This window comes from Aspergillus pseudotamarii (genome assembly GCF_009193445.1).
Source record: "Aspergillus pseudotamarii strain CBS 117625 unplaced genomic scaffold BDV38scaffold_1, whole genome shotgun sequence".
Classification (NCBI taxonomy): Eukaryota; Fungi; Ascomycota; class Eurotiomycetes; order Eurotiales; family Aspergillaceae; genus Aspergillus; species Aspergillus pseudotamarii.
Genome location: NW_022475015.1, coordinates 1375597 through 1393382, shown reverse-complemented (window position 1 = coordinate 1393382; position 17786 = coordinate 1375597). Strand labels below are relative to the sequence as shown.

At 51.4% G+C, this 17786-nt stretch overlaps 8 protein-coding genes across 8 annotated transcripts; 2 read left to right on the top strand and 6 right to left on the bottom strand.

Moving 5' to 3' along the window:
* The first annotated feature begins 29 nt into the window (after positions 1 to 29).
* On the top strand, positions 30 to 2802 carry BDV38DRAFT_5900 (MIF4G domain-containing protein). Its single transcript, XM_032063597.1, has 2 exons — positions 30 to 1421; positions 1471 to 2802. Exons 1-2 carry the CDS (start codon positions 56 to 58, stop codon positions 2667 to 2669), a joined length of 2565 nt encoding a protein of 854 aa, XP_031920071.1. The 5' UTR covers positions 30 to 55; the 3' UTR covers positions 2670 to 2802.
* On the bottom strand, positions 2634 to 4487 carry BDV38DRAFT_5903 (uncharacterized protein). The gene is made up of 2 exons (XM_032063598.1): positions 4407 to 4487; positions 2634 to 4344 (listed from the first exon to the last, which is right to left on the bottom strand). The coding sequence occupies exons 1-2, from the start codon at positions 4419 to 4421 to the stop codon at positions 2935 to 2937; spliced, it is 1425 nt and encodes a 474-aa protein (XP_031920070.1). The 5' UTR covers positions 4422 to 4487; the 3' UTR covers positions 2634 to 2934.
* Positions 4488 to 6546: 2059 nt separating this feature from the next.
* Positions 6547 to 7611, top strand: BDV38DRAFT_267092 (UbiA family prenyltransferase; the record flags this gene model as incomplete). The annotated part of the gene is made up of 1 exon (XM_032056522.1): positions 6547 to 7611. The coding sequence occupies one exon, from the start codon at positions 6547 to 6549 to the stop codon at positions 7609 to 7611; it is 1065 nt and encodes a 354-aa protein (XP_031920069.1).
* Positions 7612 to 7653: 42 nt separating this feature from the next.
* On the bottom strand, positions 7654 to 8127 carry BDV38DRAFT_5860 (uncharacterized protein). Its single transcript, XM_032063593.1, has 3 exons — positions 7915 to 8127; positions 7790 to 7857; positions 7654 to 7733 (listed from the first exon to the last, which is right to left on the bottom strand). Exons 1-3 carry the CDS (start codon positions 8016 to 8018, stop codon positions 7696 to 7698), a joined length of 210 nt encoding a protein of 69 aa, XP_031920068.1. The 5' UTR covers positions 8019 to 8127; the 3' UTR covers positions 7654 to 7695.
* On the bottom strand, positions 7835 to 10698 carry BDV38DRAFT_232501 (transcription factor domain-containing protein). The gene is made up of 4 exons (XM_032053044.1): positions 9818 to 10698; positions 9088 to 9768; positions 8552 to 9036; positions 7835 to 8491 (listed from the first exon to the last, which is right to left on the bottom strand). The coding sequence occupies exons 1-4, from the start codon at positions 10540 to 10542 to the stop codon at positions 8238 to 8240; spliced, it is 2145 nt and encodes a 714-aa protein (XP_031920067.1). The 5' UTR covers positions 10543 to 10698; the 3' UTR covers positions 7835 to 8237.
* Positions 10699 to 11831: 1133 nt separating this feature from the next.
* On the bottom strand, positions 11832 to 13302 carry BDV38DRAFT_277066 (putative monooxygenase; the record flags this gene model as incomplete). The annotated part of the gene is made up of 3 exons (XM_032058402.1): positions 11832 to 12916; positions 12982 to 13182; positions 13257 to 13302. The coding sequence occupies 3 exons, from the start codon at positions 13300 to 13302 to the stop codon at positions 11832 to 11834; spliced, it is 1332 nt and encodes a 443-aa protein (XP_031920066.1).
* A 472-nt stretch (positions 13303 to 13774) lies between these two features.
* BDV38DRAFT_5852 (uncharacterized protein) lies at positions 13775 to 15313 on the bottom strand. Its single transcript, XM_032063592.1, has 2 exons — positions 13920 to 15313; positions 13775 to 13865 (listed from the first exon to the last, which is right to left on the bottom strand). Coding segments are annotated over exons 1-2 (1161 nt in total). The 5' UTR covers positions 15080 to 15313; the 3' UTR covers positions 13775 to 13864.
* An 835-nt stretch (positions 15314 to 16148) lies between these two features.
* Positions 16149 to 17759, bottom strand: BDV38DRAFT_267089 (uncharacterized protein; the record flags this gene model as incomplete). Its single annotated transcript, XM_032056521.1, has 1 exon — positions 16149 to 17759. One exon carries the CDS (start codon positions 17757 to 17759, stop codon positions 16149 to 16151), a length of 1611 nt encoding a protein of 536 aa, XP_031920064.1.
* Positions 17760 to 17786: the final 27 nt, after the last annotated feature.

Genomic DNA, 17786 nt, shown 5'->3' with positions numbered 1-17786 from the left:
TTGCGCAAGAGCTTCAAGTAACACAACTCAGCGGAGGCAGGATAATTGGCCCACAATGCCGCGTCCGATGCATAATACGACCTCGCTGCCTCGGAATCTGCGCGACGAGTTAGGAATTAAAGATTCCTACGGCGACAAGAAGAAGAGGCGGAACGGACCTATTACTCGGAAAGATCGTCGGCGGGAGGAACGAGAACAGAAGACGAAACGTGCGCCGATTTCCAAGCACGGCGGGAGACAGCAGTCGAACCGTCGTGACGATGATGATGACGATGACGATGGCTTTGAGGGGTTCGATGATGGTTCTGGGGCCGAGTCGGACGCAGCTGGCGAGGAAGATGTGTTTGCTAAGTTAAAGGCCGCAAAGCAGGCGAAACAGCAACCGAAACCGATCCTTCAGAAGGCGAAGTCTGGAAAGCCCGATCCCGAAAGTGGTAGCGAGGAGGAAGAGACAATACGTCCGCGTCAAATATCCAAAGCGGTTCAAGAAAAGCTCGACCAAGACGAAGCCGAGATTGCTGCGCTGGAGAAAAAGCTTGGTCTTAAGAAAGGGAAAAAGCTCCCGAAGTCCTTTGAAGAGGATGGTCTAGGCGACTTGCTAGGCGATTTGGACGAGGGGTCGGCAGATGAAGGTCGGAAGCGTAAAAGGGAAGCTGACGAATGGCTAAGGAATAAGAGGAGGAAAGCGCAAGGCTTAGAGCCTGAGAGCGACTCTGAAGATGGGAGTGATTTGGGTAGCGAGGGAGAGATGGATGATATGGATGACCTTGACGAAGATGAAGACATGTTCGACGATCTGGATGGAGAAGATGATGAGGATGTGGAAGAAAGTGAAGAGGAGAAGCCCGTCGCGAAGAAACGAGAAAACCCATATGTCGCACCTGTCGCAGAAACAAACGAGAATCGTCCACAGAAGTATATTCCTCCGTCGTTGCGGGCTGCATCCGGGTCCGAGTCAGAGTCGCTCGTTCGACTAAAGAGACAGGCCCAAGGACACCTGAATAAATTGTCCGAGGCCAATCTAGTCTCCATTCTGGCCGAGTATGAAAAGCTCTACCGGGAGTACCCACGAAAAGAAGTTACTACGACACTGATAAATCTACTTTTCGGCCTCATTTGCGAACGGTCCGCTCTTCAGGATACGTTCCTGATTCTCCATGCAGGGTTCATCGCAGCTGTATATAAGGTTGTTGGAACGGATTTTGGCGCCGAACTCGTGCAAAAAATAGTTGAAACATTCGATGCTCGCGGAGATGAGCGTGGCAGCTTCGAAGGGAAGGAGTCCATCAACCTTATGTCTCTTCTCGCGCAACTTTACAACTTCCATGTCATCTCCAGTACTTTAATCTTTGATTACATTCGGCTCTTTCTGCAAGACATCACTGAGGAAAATACCGAATTACTCCTCAAGATCATCAGGAGTAAGTATCGTCCTGCGCATAGTTGGACGAAACAAACTAACAGCGATAGATTCTGGACCACAACTCAGACAAGACGACCCATCGTCTCTGAAAGACATCGTTCTTCTTATCCAGCCGGCAGTAGCCAAGGCCGGCGAAGCATCTCTCTCTGTCCGCACGAAGTTCATGATTGACACAATCACCGATCTTAAAAACAACAAGTTAAAAGCTGGAGTCGGCTCCAGTGTAACAACCGAGCACATCACGAAAATGCGCAAGATCCTAGGATCTCTGAACAACTCACGGGTCATCCGTGCCACCGAACCCATCAGCATCTCGCGAGACGACATTCACAACTCTTCGAAGAAAGGAAAATGGTGGCTTGTCGGCGCAAGCTGGAGAGAAGACCCGCTAGTCTCCGCTCGCCAGGAACTTTCCAACCTCCCAGCAGACCAGCAGAACCCCGCCGCAGCAGAAGAGGAAGATAGCGACGGGGAACCTGACTTCGTCAACCTCGCAAAAGCCCACCGAATGAACACAGACGTCCGACGCTCCATTTTCGTTGCCATCATGTCCGCAACAGACTACCAAGATGCGCATGTCCGACTTCTCAAACTCCGCCTGAAGAAAGCACAAGAATACGAAATTCCGCGCGTACTAACCCACTGCTCCATGGAAGAAGAAGCCTACAACCCATACTACACGTTAATCGCGCGCCGCCTCTGCGGCGAATCAGGCCGCCGCCTCAAAGTCTCCTTTATGTTCACACTTTGGAACATCTTCAAACGCATGGGCGAAACAGGCGACATGGACGACGAAGACGACGTCGACTTCGATGAGGACGAACAGAACCAACTCCCCATGAAAGCCGTCGTCAACCTCGCAAAGATGTACGGCAGCCTCATCGCAGACAACACCCTCACCCTGGGCATCCTAAAGACCCTTAACTTCGCCTACCTCCAGCCCAAATCCAATACTTTCGTCGAGCTCCTCCTTATCAGCGTCATCCAGCAATCCCAGAAGCAGAAACGCGGCAAAAAGCACGCCAAGAAATCCGACGACGAGAAGGATGAGAAGGCCCTTATGGAAATCTTCATCCGCACCCGTGAGACGCCCCAGATCGTCAAGGGGCTGATCTTCTTCCTGCGTAAGGTGGTGGCCAAGTCAGACGTTGTTTCTGGGAAGGAACAGAAGTTGGTCAAGTGGGGTTGTAATGTTGCGGTTGATGCTTTGAAGGTTGTCTCGAAGGAGACGGCGGGGTTTGATTAATTTTGATCTAGGACTGTTGTGGTTGCTTTTTGGCGTCCGGTTCTCTTTGATATGGGATGTTGTGGCCTATTGGATAAAAGCATTGCATTAAGACTTTGTGCTCTGATCTTTTGTATATATGTCATCTAACGAAATGTATAGACCGCTCCCACGGTGGAGGAAAATATTCACAGATAAACATGTAAAGCCCGGGGTATCATGCGTAGTGTAGTATACATAGTTGCTAATAATATCAGGACATAACCACGATCATCATCATCATCTATCAATCCACTGATATCAGATCCCACTCCATACACACAAGCCACTTGGTTGTAGCCCCAGGTTGCCCGTGCCTGTCGCTATTGGGATCACTTTGTATCCCATATCCAGACAATCTATCCTCCAAATCTAATTCCCAGACCAATCCCCGATGAACACCCACCAGGTTCCCCCCAACAAGTTCAGGAACAGAACTAGCATCTGGATGCTGCGACGGTACGCCAGCCGGCTTGGAGCGCGGGGTCCCTAGAAGAAGAATATGCTTCATCTCACTGCTCTCACGATGACCAGAAGCATCCTCTTCATCCCCCAGTGACGTCACAGGCTGGCCTCGCACGAAAGCAAGCGGTCCGGAACTAGCAAGCGCAGACTGACGAACATCCGCGATACGAACGACGAGAAAATACCTTTGCAAATCGGGTCCGGCTCCGGTGCGGTTTCGGTAGTTCATCTGCATCTGTTCCCGCTTGGTGCTCATTTCCAATATCCAGCTGCGCACTTCGGCCGCCATGCCGCCGGGCAGATAACTAGGGGCCGAGGAGCGGGCGCGACCACGGCGACGGAGCGTGTGAGACGAAGGGGAGAATGGGGTAGGAATGGCAGAGGGGTCTTCAGCGGCCTGGGATGGGGACGGCGAGCGCGGAAGAACGAACGTCGGTTTCCGTTTCGGGGGCGGGGACGTCGGTGCCGGTGTTGCGCAAGGGGGCGGCCGAGCGCTTGATTGAGACTGGGTACCTGGAAATGCCTGTGAGGCTGATAGCGCGAAGCGAGGGTTGTTGCGGAAGGAGGATTTGATAGTTGCTGGTGTTGAAGATTGGGGAGTAGTGGTGGTGGTTCGCTGAGGGTTTATCTCGGGACATGTCTGGTTCGGAGGTTGGCTTTGTCGTTGAGTACGGTCCATCGTAGGCGATGGTGCTTCCGGGGAAGATGTTTGAATGATATCGTCATCGTGTTTTCTTCGCTGGGTGAAGGGTGTCTCTGGGTCAAGCGATGCACGCCGCCTTCGCTTTGGTCGTGTCGTCGTCGGTCCGAAGAGAGCTTCGAATTCGGCCTCGAGCTCGCCTGCGTTGCATGGTGGACTACTATCTGGATCTGGGCTCCCGGTGATGTCATTGTGTGAGGTTCTGCGCGCTCCTTCATTGTCATCTAGCCCGTCATCGGAGTCTTCGATTATCTCTTTCTGGCGCTGGGTTGGTCCAATGCCTTGCTCTCTTTTGGCGACCCGTGTATTGGCGATAGGGGTGGATTGAGGAGATTCATCGCCATCGATGAGTTCATCTTTGACATGTACCCGCGCGGTTGAGCCAGGGGTCTGCTGGGAGAGCACGAAACGGGGTGTTGACGCGAACTGGGGACCAGCACTGGGCTGAGCGGAGGAATTGGGACGACGAGAAGAGGGAACGCGAAAAGGTGTCTGCAATTAGATAGTCAGATGGTTGTCATTGTTAGGGAGAGGATTTTCTATTGACTACTTACGCTAGAAGGGGGCATTGAGGCAACTCGAGGGCGGGGCAAGTTTCAAATGCGACATTGCTCAATTGAACCCGCGGGGTTAAGATGGAAATTGATGGTTAATGAATGGATGCATGAATGACGGCGATGATGATCGATTTGATCTTATCTTCACGTGATGTATCTCGTATCTCCTTAATCCCCGTCAGGCAGCAGTTGACACCCAAGGCAGAATCAGGGTATATCCCAATCGGTATTCGATACATGACCAGTCCATTCATACTTTCCACAAAAGACTTTCGATGAATCTGGTAAATTATACGAAAATCATTGAGTACTATGATGCAATGGCATTACAAACGCAATTACCTCGAGATATGTATATGCATGCAGCATATGTTGTACAAGGCGCCTGCTACCTGAATGATGTAAAGCTAAAGCCCTAGGTCATAGAGTTCGTCAAGGAACAGCACCTGCAAGGTTTACCAAGCACGAGGATCCGGAATATCCTTATTTTGACAAGTTGACGCGTATAGTCATGAGAGGACAGCTAGCCCATCTCGATCGCTAGTCGCCAGCGTCTTTTCACGAGTATCAGTAAACAGCCATGCGCCATTCGATTAGCACGGACATCAAGAAAGGAGCGTAAAGCCACCAATCAAATCCCTCGGCTCCCACTCCGCTGTGGAGTCTGACACCAATAGCGCATTGCATAATGCACTCTTCGCAGGAGGATCCGGTACTGTGCGGCCCATGAACAAGAGAATTATGAACAATAAGCATAGGCATAACCCTTCGAAGGAGAAGGCAAACGACGGGCAGCAAAAGTATTTGTCAATAAGCTTACCAATGCATTGAAGCCATTTGCCAGGCTAGTAATCTTACAGCGAAGCGTCGGAGGGGTTATCAACTCTAAAGACGCTCGGCGTTTGCCCATTACCCAGCCCTGCGTATAACGACCGTTGATATACTGGTTTGGCGGGGAGCACTTGCAGTTCTAAGAACATGGATTATTAATTATGGTGTATTAGGGTTACATCATAAGATATGTCTCCTTAAAGGACCTTTGCTATGCATTTCGTGGAAGAAATCAAGGATTGACCCTATATCGATGCTATCATCAATACATGGAAGTATGGAACTGCTGATCCCTTCCCATTTTCCACTGTGAGAATACCCGACAGAGTGTCTGATCCTCATGATCAGCGTTATCTTTGACCCGAAAGATTGGCTGACAACGCATTAGATACTCAAATCGCTTGTTCACTGGGCAGACCGATTGGCTGGTCAAATCCTTCAGCCGAGACTCGAGTGGACCGTGCTCAGCCTGGAAACTGTCTGAAACCGAGGGAATCATGCCATATCAATCGCATATAGGCAATAAGAGGTGGCTATTACTTGATCATTAAAACGGCGGGATTCGGATATGGATAAAGTACGAGGCATATAAACCCTTGTATTATATTACCACATCATGCAAGATAGAGACAATGAAAGGCACGCAGGGAATAACAGGGAGTCAGCCCTGGATTTACCCCGTTTTAACCCCATTTCCACGCCATTTTAGTAAGGATGCAGCGGAGATCCACTTCGAGTCCCAGAGGACGGGATTGACACCTCGAACTAGCAAACGGACCGTTGCTGTAGCCAGCCCAGGACAGAGGACGACGATGGGGCCCGCCTTTACCAGGCCTGAGCGCTAGCCTGGTAGTGAAGGCACGAGGGCGCCACTGAATGTACCTGACTGGACGACTTGCAGACGCTAGAAGGCACCGCTGGGATGCCAGCGGCCCAAATCCCGGTCATGGTTGATCTGTCCGAGCGAGCTCCGTCACGATAGTCGAAGGGCCCGCCTTTTCGTCAAACGGCCCCGAAATGGGTCTACCAATTGGACATTTGACAGGTGGGGTTCGCTAAAGAAGCCGGTTTAACTGTTTGACGTGGTCAGTTGTCGGCCAGTCCTGGGGACGCTACGGATGTACTCTAAGGTTTGGCTCCCGGGGGTTCTCCGTCATGTCGGGTCGTGGTTTATATCAGGTGTGGTGCAGTATGTCCCAGAAATGTATTGGGGGAGTGTTGGATAGAAGCAATGGTTGTTCAATTGACTGATTGATTAAGGGATTGCTTAATTGATTGTATCCTAACAAATGTTCTGAATATCAAAATGACCACCACTACTACCCAGTGCCTGGCACTCTCCAGATCGACCATCCAACCCCTTAAAAGTGACCATGTAATCCCAAAGGGTGTCCATGAGACCATTCGCCAGATTCTGCATCATGAATTTCTCATCACAGAACGATTACTCCGTGCCAACATCCGCGAAGGCCTAGTCCTCCCCATCATCGGTCTCATCGCTCGTTTCCTGCCTGCGCCGGCCCTCCTGCTCACGACCCCCTGGACCCATCTTGCCCTAGTGCTCATCAAGACCTTCATCTGCTTCATCTGCCACCTGTACGTGTTCGAGATCGTGAACCAAGTCCTCTCCATCGACGAAGACATCGCCAACAAGCCGCACCGACCGATCCCGACAGGCTTGCTCTGCATCCCCGGTGCCTATAGACGTTGGCTCCTAAGCTGGGCCATTTGTCCCGTCGTTGCCAGCCACCTCGCGGGTCCGGAAGCCGCCGGCCTCTTCGGAGCATACCAAGCTTGGGTATATTTCTGCTATGTCTGGCCAAAGATCAACCACTGGATCTTCCGGAACGCGTTTGCGTCCATTGGTGCATACAACATGTTCCGACTCGTGGACACCATCATTCACAGCGAGATCCCGTCGTTCCCGGTCATGCCGAAGCATATCCTCCTCCTCTTCTCTGCATGGGTAATGACCACAGTACACATGCAGGAGTTCCATGATGCCGAGGGTGACAGACGGATGAAGAGACGGACGCTTCCGGTGGTGGTTGGACCCAAGGGGGAACGGCTCCTCCGAGCAGGCACCGCAATGCTGGTCATCGGGTCGGGCGTCGTGCTCCTCGTTGCCACATCTTCTTATATCCAGGGCTCTTCCTCCCCGGATCCACATTGGATGGTAGCGGGACTCGTTATCACAGGCATCCTGCACAGCATCTTCGCATGCATCGTTGGATTCCGATGCGTCTGGCATGGTGGCGTTGCCTTCGATCGGAAAACCTATAAACGGTTTTATATGTTGGCGGCGTATACCATGATCTGCTACTTGTCTTTCTGGCAAATGACGGAGAAGGAGATCTCGATCCCGGCCTAGGTAGGAATTTGTGGTTGAAGTATGTCGACGGCGGTCATTTCACGAAAGCCCCCTCCACGTAAAGGTGATAAGCCTCACACTTGATCAGTTTCGGCAACATGAGCCGAAACAAAGATCGGCCGCTACAGCGATATTCGTTAGCCAGAGCTAGCAATCTATATATGTAGACATGACTTACGATTGAACTGCGTGTTTGTTTGTCTGTTTTTGTTCTTTTGTGTGTGATACGGTCTTGCTTTTGCTTTCCTGACATCTGTCAGCTTTGTATTTCAAGACAGACAAGAACTAGTATGGTTAACTTACTCGATCAATGTCATTTCTGAAGCTGAGTCTTGCAAGGCGTCCAGTGAGTGCTTGGTTCCTGCAGACTTGTTTCGCTTGAGAAGGTCGATTAGGAAGTCAGGCATCTTGATCGCTAATTCTGTTCAATTCGGTTGTATATCTGTATAGTTTGATTTGCGTGTCTGTGACTATGTTTCTTATCTGGTTATCTACAATACCCTCGTCAAGGAGCCCATTCTTATAGAACTGGCCCCATACGAAAACTCTGATGCCGATGGCCGAGCCCACGGCTGCCGACCTCATACCATGGTACACCTGAGGAACGAAAAATCGGCCGAAGATTATCAGTTCCCCGATGATTGAATCACTTCTTGCACGTGCTGAGGTAGAACGAATGTCTGCCCAAGTCCCACCCAATGCATTGCGTCCAGTCGCGTTAGGCCAAGCTTCATCATGGGGAAGCTCTGGCTTTGGCAGCGGAGCACGCGCAGCCAGGAGTCGACAAGCTGTTTACCCTTGGATGCTCGTTCGGCATTTGGCGCTTGGACTAAGAGGAGAAGGGCGAAGTTGGAGACGGTTGCGAAGCCGATGCGAGACCCTGTCCAGACCCTTGATTAGTATCCACCTGTAGGGATGATTGGGTACACGTGTGACTTACAAGAATACCAAAACCCTGTGAAGTCACTCGACGTCAATCGCCGTGTGAAGCTGATTACTATCGAAGCGCAGCGCTCCGCCGAGTTTAGGGTCGTCTCGCCCGTGCTGTGGTCGGACAGCTCCACCGCAGGGAAGGAATCAATCTCGGGCATATTTAGGAAGTCCAGCACAGGTGAATCATCTACAGCTGTATCCAATGCCGAGGGGTTCGTGGGTATCTCGTCCAGATCGAAAATTAACGGCGGACTGGACGACCGAGCCATCGGCCGAAGGAGGGCCCGGTAGACAAACAGGACCAGGATCAGATAGGCGAAGTGGATCGAGGTGGGATATGGCGCAAGTCCGCTGACAGACTTGCTCCAGTTGGGGAGCCGGAAGCTTTCCGGCAGTGAGGAGTACCAGTCATTCAGCTTCTCCAACAATGGCCGGCCAGTGTCGTGTGAGACCCGGAATCGTTCAGATAGGTATTGTGATTTGCGGAGGGTGCTAATTAACTGTTAGTATGCGCCAAACTAAGCACCATCCTCGTATACTTACTAAAATGATTCGTAGATCTGCTCTGCAATGCCAGACAGGTCCACCAGGTAGCGAAAAGGCACCGGATCTTGCGGTTGGTGGACGCCTGAGGACGATGAAGAAGCACCCCTGGTGTGGTAGAGAAAGTCCGCTCCATCCAGGTCACTGACGTCCCATTCACTCCGATGGATATACGGCGGTCGACCCATCAGCAAGCTACGCCATTTGTCCTCGGCATAGACGGCCCACCACAGCCGGCGCCGCAGACGTTTCTCCCATGCGGGTATCCCCCACATGCGGCATTCGATGTGTAGCCCCAGGGATTCGGCTAGGCCCACAATGGTGCCGACAAATGACCAGACAAATGGGGTGTCAGCAATGCTAGCTCGGGCCTCATCAAGTGGCCGATGCAGGTACAGCAAAGCTGTCTGCAGAACAGCCAGGTGTGGTGTGTGGATCTCCTCGGATATTAACTCATAGGCCATCCGCCAGAGCCTGTCCGCCGGCGGAGCGTTATATGTTTGCAGCACGCACAGGTAATCGTCATGGGCGGCAAAAGGCAAAGCAGATGCATAGACCGCTGCAAGCAAATGCACCGGCGTGCGCTCTAGAGCCCATGGCTCGGGTATTGAACACGAGGGAGTCAGTCCCATCTGAGAGCGGGATATGAGCGGCAATGCCGGCCAGACATATTTGATGAACCTACCCCAGTTAGCACATGACCATAATGTTCCGGGTACGAAGAACTTACAGAGACACCAGTCGTTGGCCATAATCGTGCGGAACCAAGCGGTTGAGCTCTTCCCGGGTAGCGTCGCCACTGAATCGACAGGATGTCTCCTGCTTGGCCGACGTAGCTAAATCGTCTGCAGCAAGCATGAAATGAACCGGGATTTTGTCCGCCGTCGGAACACCGCCTGCATTACGAAAGTGGACCTTGTAGAAGCACTTCACACCGGCATCATCGAAGGAGCAATGCCGAAGGAGCCAAGGGTCCGACTCGGCAGACGCTCCAAACAAATGGGCCGAAAAGCCTTCGAGCTGGTCAAGGCTCTGCACGAACTGCGTAGGAGATCGGCCAACTGTGACCAGGTGTCCCGACACAGCAGGAGAGACGGCCCCATTCGTAGGCACATCCTCTAGCGGAGCAAACGCTGGTTGGTGGACAGCAGGGTTGACAGAAGCACCGCGGGAGGGCAGATGAGACGCAGGATGGTTGGGCGGCTCTTCCCATGACGGTGGCAAAAAGGATGACTCCGGATCAATGGACGAAGCTACAGAACCCGAATGATCTCCCATATGACCGGACGATTCACGTCGAGGCCTCTTGGGGGGTGGATGCTCGAAGGTACAGGGCAGATCGGCCGAACGACAGCGTACACACGGGAGACCGCCGTCCGTCTGACACCCAAGTTTCCTTTCACGGCATTGATCGCAAGGGCGGTGCCTTTTGGAGCGGTAGGGACGGGCAGACATGATTTTTGCGCCTATGAGACTTATCCATCGTAAATTCTAAGTTGACCGTGGCCGTCGAAGAGGATAAGCTGGAGTCCAATAGTTTCCTGATGGCCGACGTTTGCCGGGCATACAGCTCCGGGGGGGTCAGGATTTAGTGGCTGGGGGTCAGGGTGGGGCGGAGAAACCATCTCCGAGGGGGTCAGAAGAAATACTGCCGATTCACATAATATTTTAATTTCTGACTCCCTCAGAGCTATTTCTTACTAATCTTAAAAAATCAGAAAAATTGTTTTCTGACCCCCTCGGAGCTCTTTCACGTGACTGTTCCAGTTTTTTAAGTCTTTATTATTTAATAATATATAAAAGATATTGAAATATATTTAGTTTAAATTTAATTTAAATATTATTTAAATATAATCTAAAGTTAATTAACTCTTAAAATCTTTCCAGTTTAAATATAGTTTAAAATAGCTAAAATTAAAGCTCTAAGGGGGTCAGAATTATTAAAAATTTCTGACCCCTTAGAGCTCGATTATATAATATATAAAGTTCTGACCCCCTCGGAGATCTTATCATGTGACGAAGGCGGTAGACCTCTCGGGGGGTCAGAACCACTCTGACCCCCAGCCACTAAATCCTGACCCCCTCGGAACTGGGACCCCACGTTTGCCGAACGGGGTGGGGAAAGTCCCTTGCTGATTCAGCTTCGGCCATCGGCCATTTATTTTTTATGTTTTTTTTTTTTTTCTTCTTTTTTCTTTGGCATATGATATATACTCCGTATAGGGCATTCATGCATGAAAATATTCTATTGACTAATTAACATGAGATGGACCGAGGCCGTTCGGGACCCACATGAGCTACGTCTTCATCATATGTTAACATGGTCGTCAGTTTAGCCCTAATTCAAGGAATGCCTTCAACGCTGCACAATACATATAACAACAGTCCAATTAATTAGGTACTTGTGTATAATACTTATATCATAGTCTAAATGTACTTGGTTACAGCATCATGTTAGCTAATGTATCATGTCTCCCGATGCCCTCGCTACATGATGTTATAGTACGATAGAACATCATTGAATGCATATATATCTGACGCCCAGTCAGCTAACATACAGCAATTAAAGTTATGCTGCATCTTATTTCGAGTTTTTAACTTAACTCATAACAGTACATTCATCTCGCTATGCTATATCTATACTCATGCTAATTTAGCGTCTCGCGAAGACCTTCTATCCGATTAGCCTCTAAAGACATAATACATCAAATCAAATCGCAGAACCAAAAAAAAAAGAGCAATGCTTACGCGAAATACTCATTGAACTTCTCCCGCGTCTCCTCCTGGCAATCAAAGCCATAGATGATCTTCTGCACATCTGCATCGGCCCACTTATCCGGAACGGGGCCGTTGCCCTTTTTCAACGCAGCAAACTGCTTGTCTCGTTCCTCCTTGGCAGCGCCGTCTCCCAAATGGAGCGCCCGACCAGATGCAGCCGCCAACTCGACAAGCGCATACGCCCGGTCCTTACGAATCTTCTCGTACACCTTCAGCGCCTTAGCGATGGAAGTGGGAGTCGTGTCCGGTAGCAGGGACAAAGCGATCGCAATCACGGCACCGTCTTCAATAGCCTGCGCAGCTCCTTGCGCGAGATGAGGCAGGGTCGGGTGGCAAGCATCCCCGACCAGAGCGGTGGACTCGTGCACCCAGGTCTCCAGGGGCTCGTGAACGCGCAGCTTCCATTCGCAAACTTCACCCTCGGGGACGTAGTTCAGCATGCGCTGCACCATGGGGCAGAAATCCCCGAAGACCTCCAGCATGGTTTTCTTCGATCCGCGCGTCGTGTAGGTGGCGTTGGTGGCGGCCGCGAAGTTCGTGTCTGGCTGGACGGTGGAGAGGTTGTAGATCGTGTTGTTGGATACGGGGTATGCGATGATGTGCCGCTTCTCGCCGATCCAGCGCGTCACCTTGGTCCCGTTAATCAGCTCCAGGAGCTCCGTGTCGTCCTCCTTGATCTGGTCCTTGTGGATCATGATTCGGTAGGCCGCTTGGTTGGTATCCTTCACGCCGGTCTGGATGCCGAGCTTGTCCATCATGGCGACACGTGTGTTACTCTTGATCCCGTCGGCGCCCAGCAGCACGTCCGCCTCGACGCGGTACGGCGCTTGGCTGGAGTCGCGCGGAGTAGCTGTGAAGGAGGGCCGAGGGCCGAACGAGTCGACGTTCCCGGCGGAAGTGGAGAAATGGAACTTGATATTCGGGTAGCGGAGACAGCCTTGGTACAGTCCGTTGGACAGCGATGAACGGTGGCCAACCATGTGCGGGTATCCATATGTGTCTTTGATATACTGCAGTTCAACATGTGCCAATTCAGAGTCGGTTGCACCCACTAGGACCAAAAGTCAGGATCTTGTGCAATCGCTTTGAACACATAGGAAACACGTTTGACCATACCTCTTACACTGGTCTCTTCGATATTCACGGCCTCGGCTTCAATTCCCTTCCATACTCCCAGGCGGTCCAGCACACGGGCCATGTTCGGCGCCAGTTGGATACCCGCTCCAACGAAGCCCAGATCAGAGGCATATTCATAGATATCTATGTTCTTGAAGCCTTCTTGAGCTAGGGCCAGAGCACATGTGAGCCCTCCCATACCTAAGACATCCTCCATGTTAGCAATTCATTACTACTCATTACTCTTGAACCGGGGGCAAAAGTGTTAAACGCACCAGCGCCCAGAATGGCGATTTGAAGATCTTGCGGTGACTTAGTCATTGTGAAATTAATTGTGTGAATTGGTTGACTTTTGTTTTCTTCGTCTCGGATCCTGAATGAGGTGTTGTTAAAATGTAGATTTATTTAAATTAAATGATGGAGCACGGTCCTCGGCCATAAGGCGGGAAAGGATTTATCCCCCGAACCTCCCACGGTTCCCCACAAATCCCACAATGAAGACGAAGGTCAGGAAAAGAACCAGAAACTGAGATCTCATGCCTTCTTGGCCATTGGTTGATCTGGGGAAGAGAAAAGTCTTGTCGCCTCTCCACGTCGGCAGTTTTTCCCCGTGGGGCGAATCAATTTACATCCGTCACCGTATCTTGTCTTCGGACAACTTGGTAGAGGATATATCGGGCTTAAGTGATTTATTCCGATGGTAGTTAAGTAGTTAGTTATTAAAAAGGTATTATCTAATATTGTACACTTATTTTAACTTAACTATACATACACATTGATACATCAGACCGCTGATCAGGTCCTCTTTCGGTCAAGCCCCCTTTTCCAACCCTTCAGTGGCGGGAGTGATTTCGGACGTCCGACGAGAGAGTGCTCTGTCTGATCTGGGAGATGTTAGTATACACGTCAGCATGAATGAAAGAAACTGAAATACATACTACAAAGCCTCGCCAAGAGTCTTCACCACCTGGCCAACGGGAATACCAACACCGGGCAGTCCGAGCCCGACAAGAAGGCCTGCAACAGGAGAAGAAAGCTTAACAAGCAGAGCGCCTCCATCTTCACCGATGATGGTCAGAATACACTCCACGGGGTCACCCAAGTCATAGACAAGATCGCCCACGGTCGCCGCGGACTGGATGACAGTGCCGACAGGTTCGGCAAGCTGACCGAGACCCAAGCCAATGAGCAGATCAGCAATGGGCTGGCTCAGTGCAATGAGAAGAATCTTGGAGTCCTCTCCAACAACCTTAAGAGCGCAGTTCACAACGGGAGCAAGGTCTTCGAGAAGTCCATCGCCACGCTTGAGGTGCTGACCGACGGTGCCGACGATGCTGCCGACGGGCTGAGCGATACTAGGAAGTCCGAGTCCAGTGAGGAGTCCGACAATGGATGGCTCGAGCTCAATCAACAGGAATCCGCCGTCCTGTCCAATAACGGTCAAGAGACATTCGACGGGATCTCCCAAGTCCGCGATGAGTTCGCCAATGGTGGCAGCGCTCTTAATGATGTGACCGACGGGTTGCCCCAAGCCAGGGAGGCCGAGTCCGGTCAGAAGACCAGCAACACCGGGGCTGAGCTTGAGCAAGAGCTCCTCGGTGTGTTCACCAACAATGGTCAGGACGTCGTTGGCTTGCGGGCCCAGGTCCTGGATGAGGTGTCCAGTTCCGTGGCAGCCGTTGTCATCACAGCCGCCCTTGGAAGGTTCCTCTGGATCTTCTGGATCTTCGGGATCCTCTGGGTCCTCCGGGTCTTCGGGGTCTTCAGGATCTTCGGGGTCTTCAGGGTCGTTGGGGTGTCCAGGGACCGTGGGAACGCCAGGAGTAGGCAGACCTGAAGGAATACCGGGAATGCCAGGAATGCCAGGAACGGTTGGGACTTCACCAGGAACCGGAACTGGGACCGGAACTGGAAGGGGAGCAGGGCCCTCCGAAGGAGGCATAGATGGCACTTCAGGAGTGCTGCCATCATTTTCTGAATCACAGTCGCAAGGCTTGGATGAAGCTCCAAGGAGTCCTCGGGCTTGGGGAGCGTTGCCCAAGGGGCTGGCGGCACTGCATGCCGCCAAGGCGATAGTAGCTAAGATGGTGGCTTTCATGGTGGAAGGAATGAAGAAGGTACAATCAAAAAGGAGTGACTGTTAGATACCTGTCAAGGGAAGAATGAAAGAAGAGGACGACAGCCCGATGAAGGAATGAATTGATGATTGTTGAGTGACAGGGAAGCGCTGTAAGGCCATATTTATACACCCTTCTCTTCTTCTGATCGACTTGCTTCATTTTGCGTTAGCATCGACAGATGCATGGCACCTTCCTGCCAAGCAGTGACTATTCCGTAACTATCCAGTCCCATCGAAAGTGGTGGAGCAGTGACGAGCCCATGGGCCTGGTGACTATCAATTGCTTCAAAGAATAAGATTTAAGCCAACCGGCAGAAAGATAATAGCATGTTTTGACTGGTAAAGACACTCTCGTACTGTTTGTGTGTACCTATCTAAGTCCTATTGAGGGGCGTTTTCTATATCTCACTCAGAGGTATTGACATATCAACCCTATGGTAATGACAGGATGGTATCTCGGGGTGACGCTGCTCGTGAGAAATTTCTGTTGGACATCTCGCCTTGTCGAGTTCCTGGATTGGACGCCATCTTCAGGGGTTATTCGCAGTTATTGTCTAAGACATGCATTCGTAACTGCAATGTGGCTGACGATGGTCAGGGATTAGTTCTTGTTCGAGGCTCTAGATCCCAGTTATATAGACTCATACTATAGCCCCCATAGCGGCGAAAAGTTGTAGCTCATCAAAGAAATCCACTTCACGTCAAGTAAAAGCTCCATAATAAGCTCAAAGTAGTATTGAGCCATTCGTCCGATTCGATGTGATCGCCGGGATTTGGTGTGCTTTCGGGTATGGGCCGGCATGAACTATTGAACTTGGCGCAGTTGATCACCCGGATCGAATGTGATAGATCACTGGGAGAAGCCCACTTTGCCCCCAGTTGGTCGGCTAGTAATAGCCTGACAGGAGTTTATTCTATAGTCGAAGAATAAAAATAGAGTAAGAATAATACAAGGCAAGAAAAAGAAAGCATTCGCTGCAACGGTGCATCCGGTCGCGAGCAGAATTTTCATGGTCGTCGCTCATGGAAAGAAATCGGTTCCACGACTCTACCAAATCATCGCCTGCAGGTAGCGTAGCATTCTCTGTAGCCAGCTTGAGTGTCGGAATCCACCTGGCCCTTCTGGGCCTCCAGGTCCCCCGGGACCTCCGGGACCTCCATGCTCACCCCAGTAGCGTCGCCCCTGGCCACTCGGCCTCGACGCATCTCGACACTGCGGGTGCTCATAGTCTTCTACTGTTCCCATCGGCCAGATCGGAATCACGCAGATTTCGTTGTCGGCACATCCCTTGCATTCCTTCCAAGTGGTCCAGGACAGGTAGTCTATCAGACTCTGAAGTTGGGCGACCGCTGTGTCGTAGTCGGTTTGCTGCCAGACCTCGATCATCGTCGAGCAGATACTGCGGGTAACGGATCGGACGGCATCGCTGGCTAGCCCATCTGTGGGAGCCCCTGCAGGTACAAACTGCATACTGCATCGGTCGGCCTCCAGGACGGTATTGCGATCGCTATAGTCGATGAATGGACCGAGACTGTTTTCAATTTCCTCGTGAAGCGCCTGTAGTGTTGAGAGCTGTCCAGAGACCAGGTACCTCAGCTCATGCGCGTATCGTTGCACTACCATATCTGCAACCCCTTGCCAATTAAATGAGGCCTCGCTGGGATCATGGTGCCTAATGAGATAGTCCAGATCGTTCCGAATCGGACCCAGCTCATCGGCAAAGAGATGATTCAATCGCGGCAAGACGTTGCGATTACTACCCGAGGAACGAAACAAATCCAAACCATAGACATACGCCGTCACGAAATTGTCATAGTTGAGGATGACCCTGTTGCTCCCGATTCCATTGTACCGTGCTGCGATGGCTTTGTACCAGAGCATAGCCCCGTCAAGGCCGCCCTTCTTGCCCCTACCACCACGCGGGCCAGGACCCCTTTTATCAACCTTCACCTGAGTGACCCGAATCTCATTGAGGTCTCTGGTGAAATCACAAAGAATGATCTCAAACCCGGCCTCCATACGGATGACACCATCCAGGCGGCCGCGGTAATTGTCCCGAGCCATGCGGCAAATCAGTTCTGCCCGTTCATCTTCTAGCATCCCGGGCCTACCCTCGAGTGCGTCGCGAAGTAGGATCCGATCCTGAGAGTCCAGTGTTCCGTTTTCTGTTTTGGCAGCCGACATTCCATCGAGGTACAGTAGTCGCAAGTCTTTTGCGGCCGTGTATGTATGGAGGTATCCTGGCTTATCTTTATCCTTATCCTTATCCTGGTCTTTCCCTGATTCCTCAGGTCCCTGCTTGAGCGGTATTTGGGACCGCTTGTGTGGAGCTCTGCCTGGAGGAGGGCCATGATGGGGTCTTGCGAAGACCATAGCATGTTCAGGCTCAAAGGCTAACCATTCTGTTCCGTTCACAGGGTCTGGGGAGGAATTTCCGTGGTATAGTTGCGTTCCTTCGGGTACGGTGGCCAGAAAGAAGGACATACCATTATGATGCAGCGATGACCCCCATTGGCGCATGGAGGAGTGAATCGCATTGAAGATGTGGTTAGCATTGGGAGGAAAGTTGAGCTCCGAGGCAGTGATGCCAGGGACCTGGAGCATTAAAAGCAGTAACAAGGCTCGCAGAAGAACCACAGGGATCGTACGACCTGCCATGGCTCATGAGGTTCTCTTTCTCCCTTC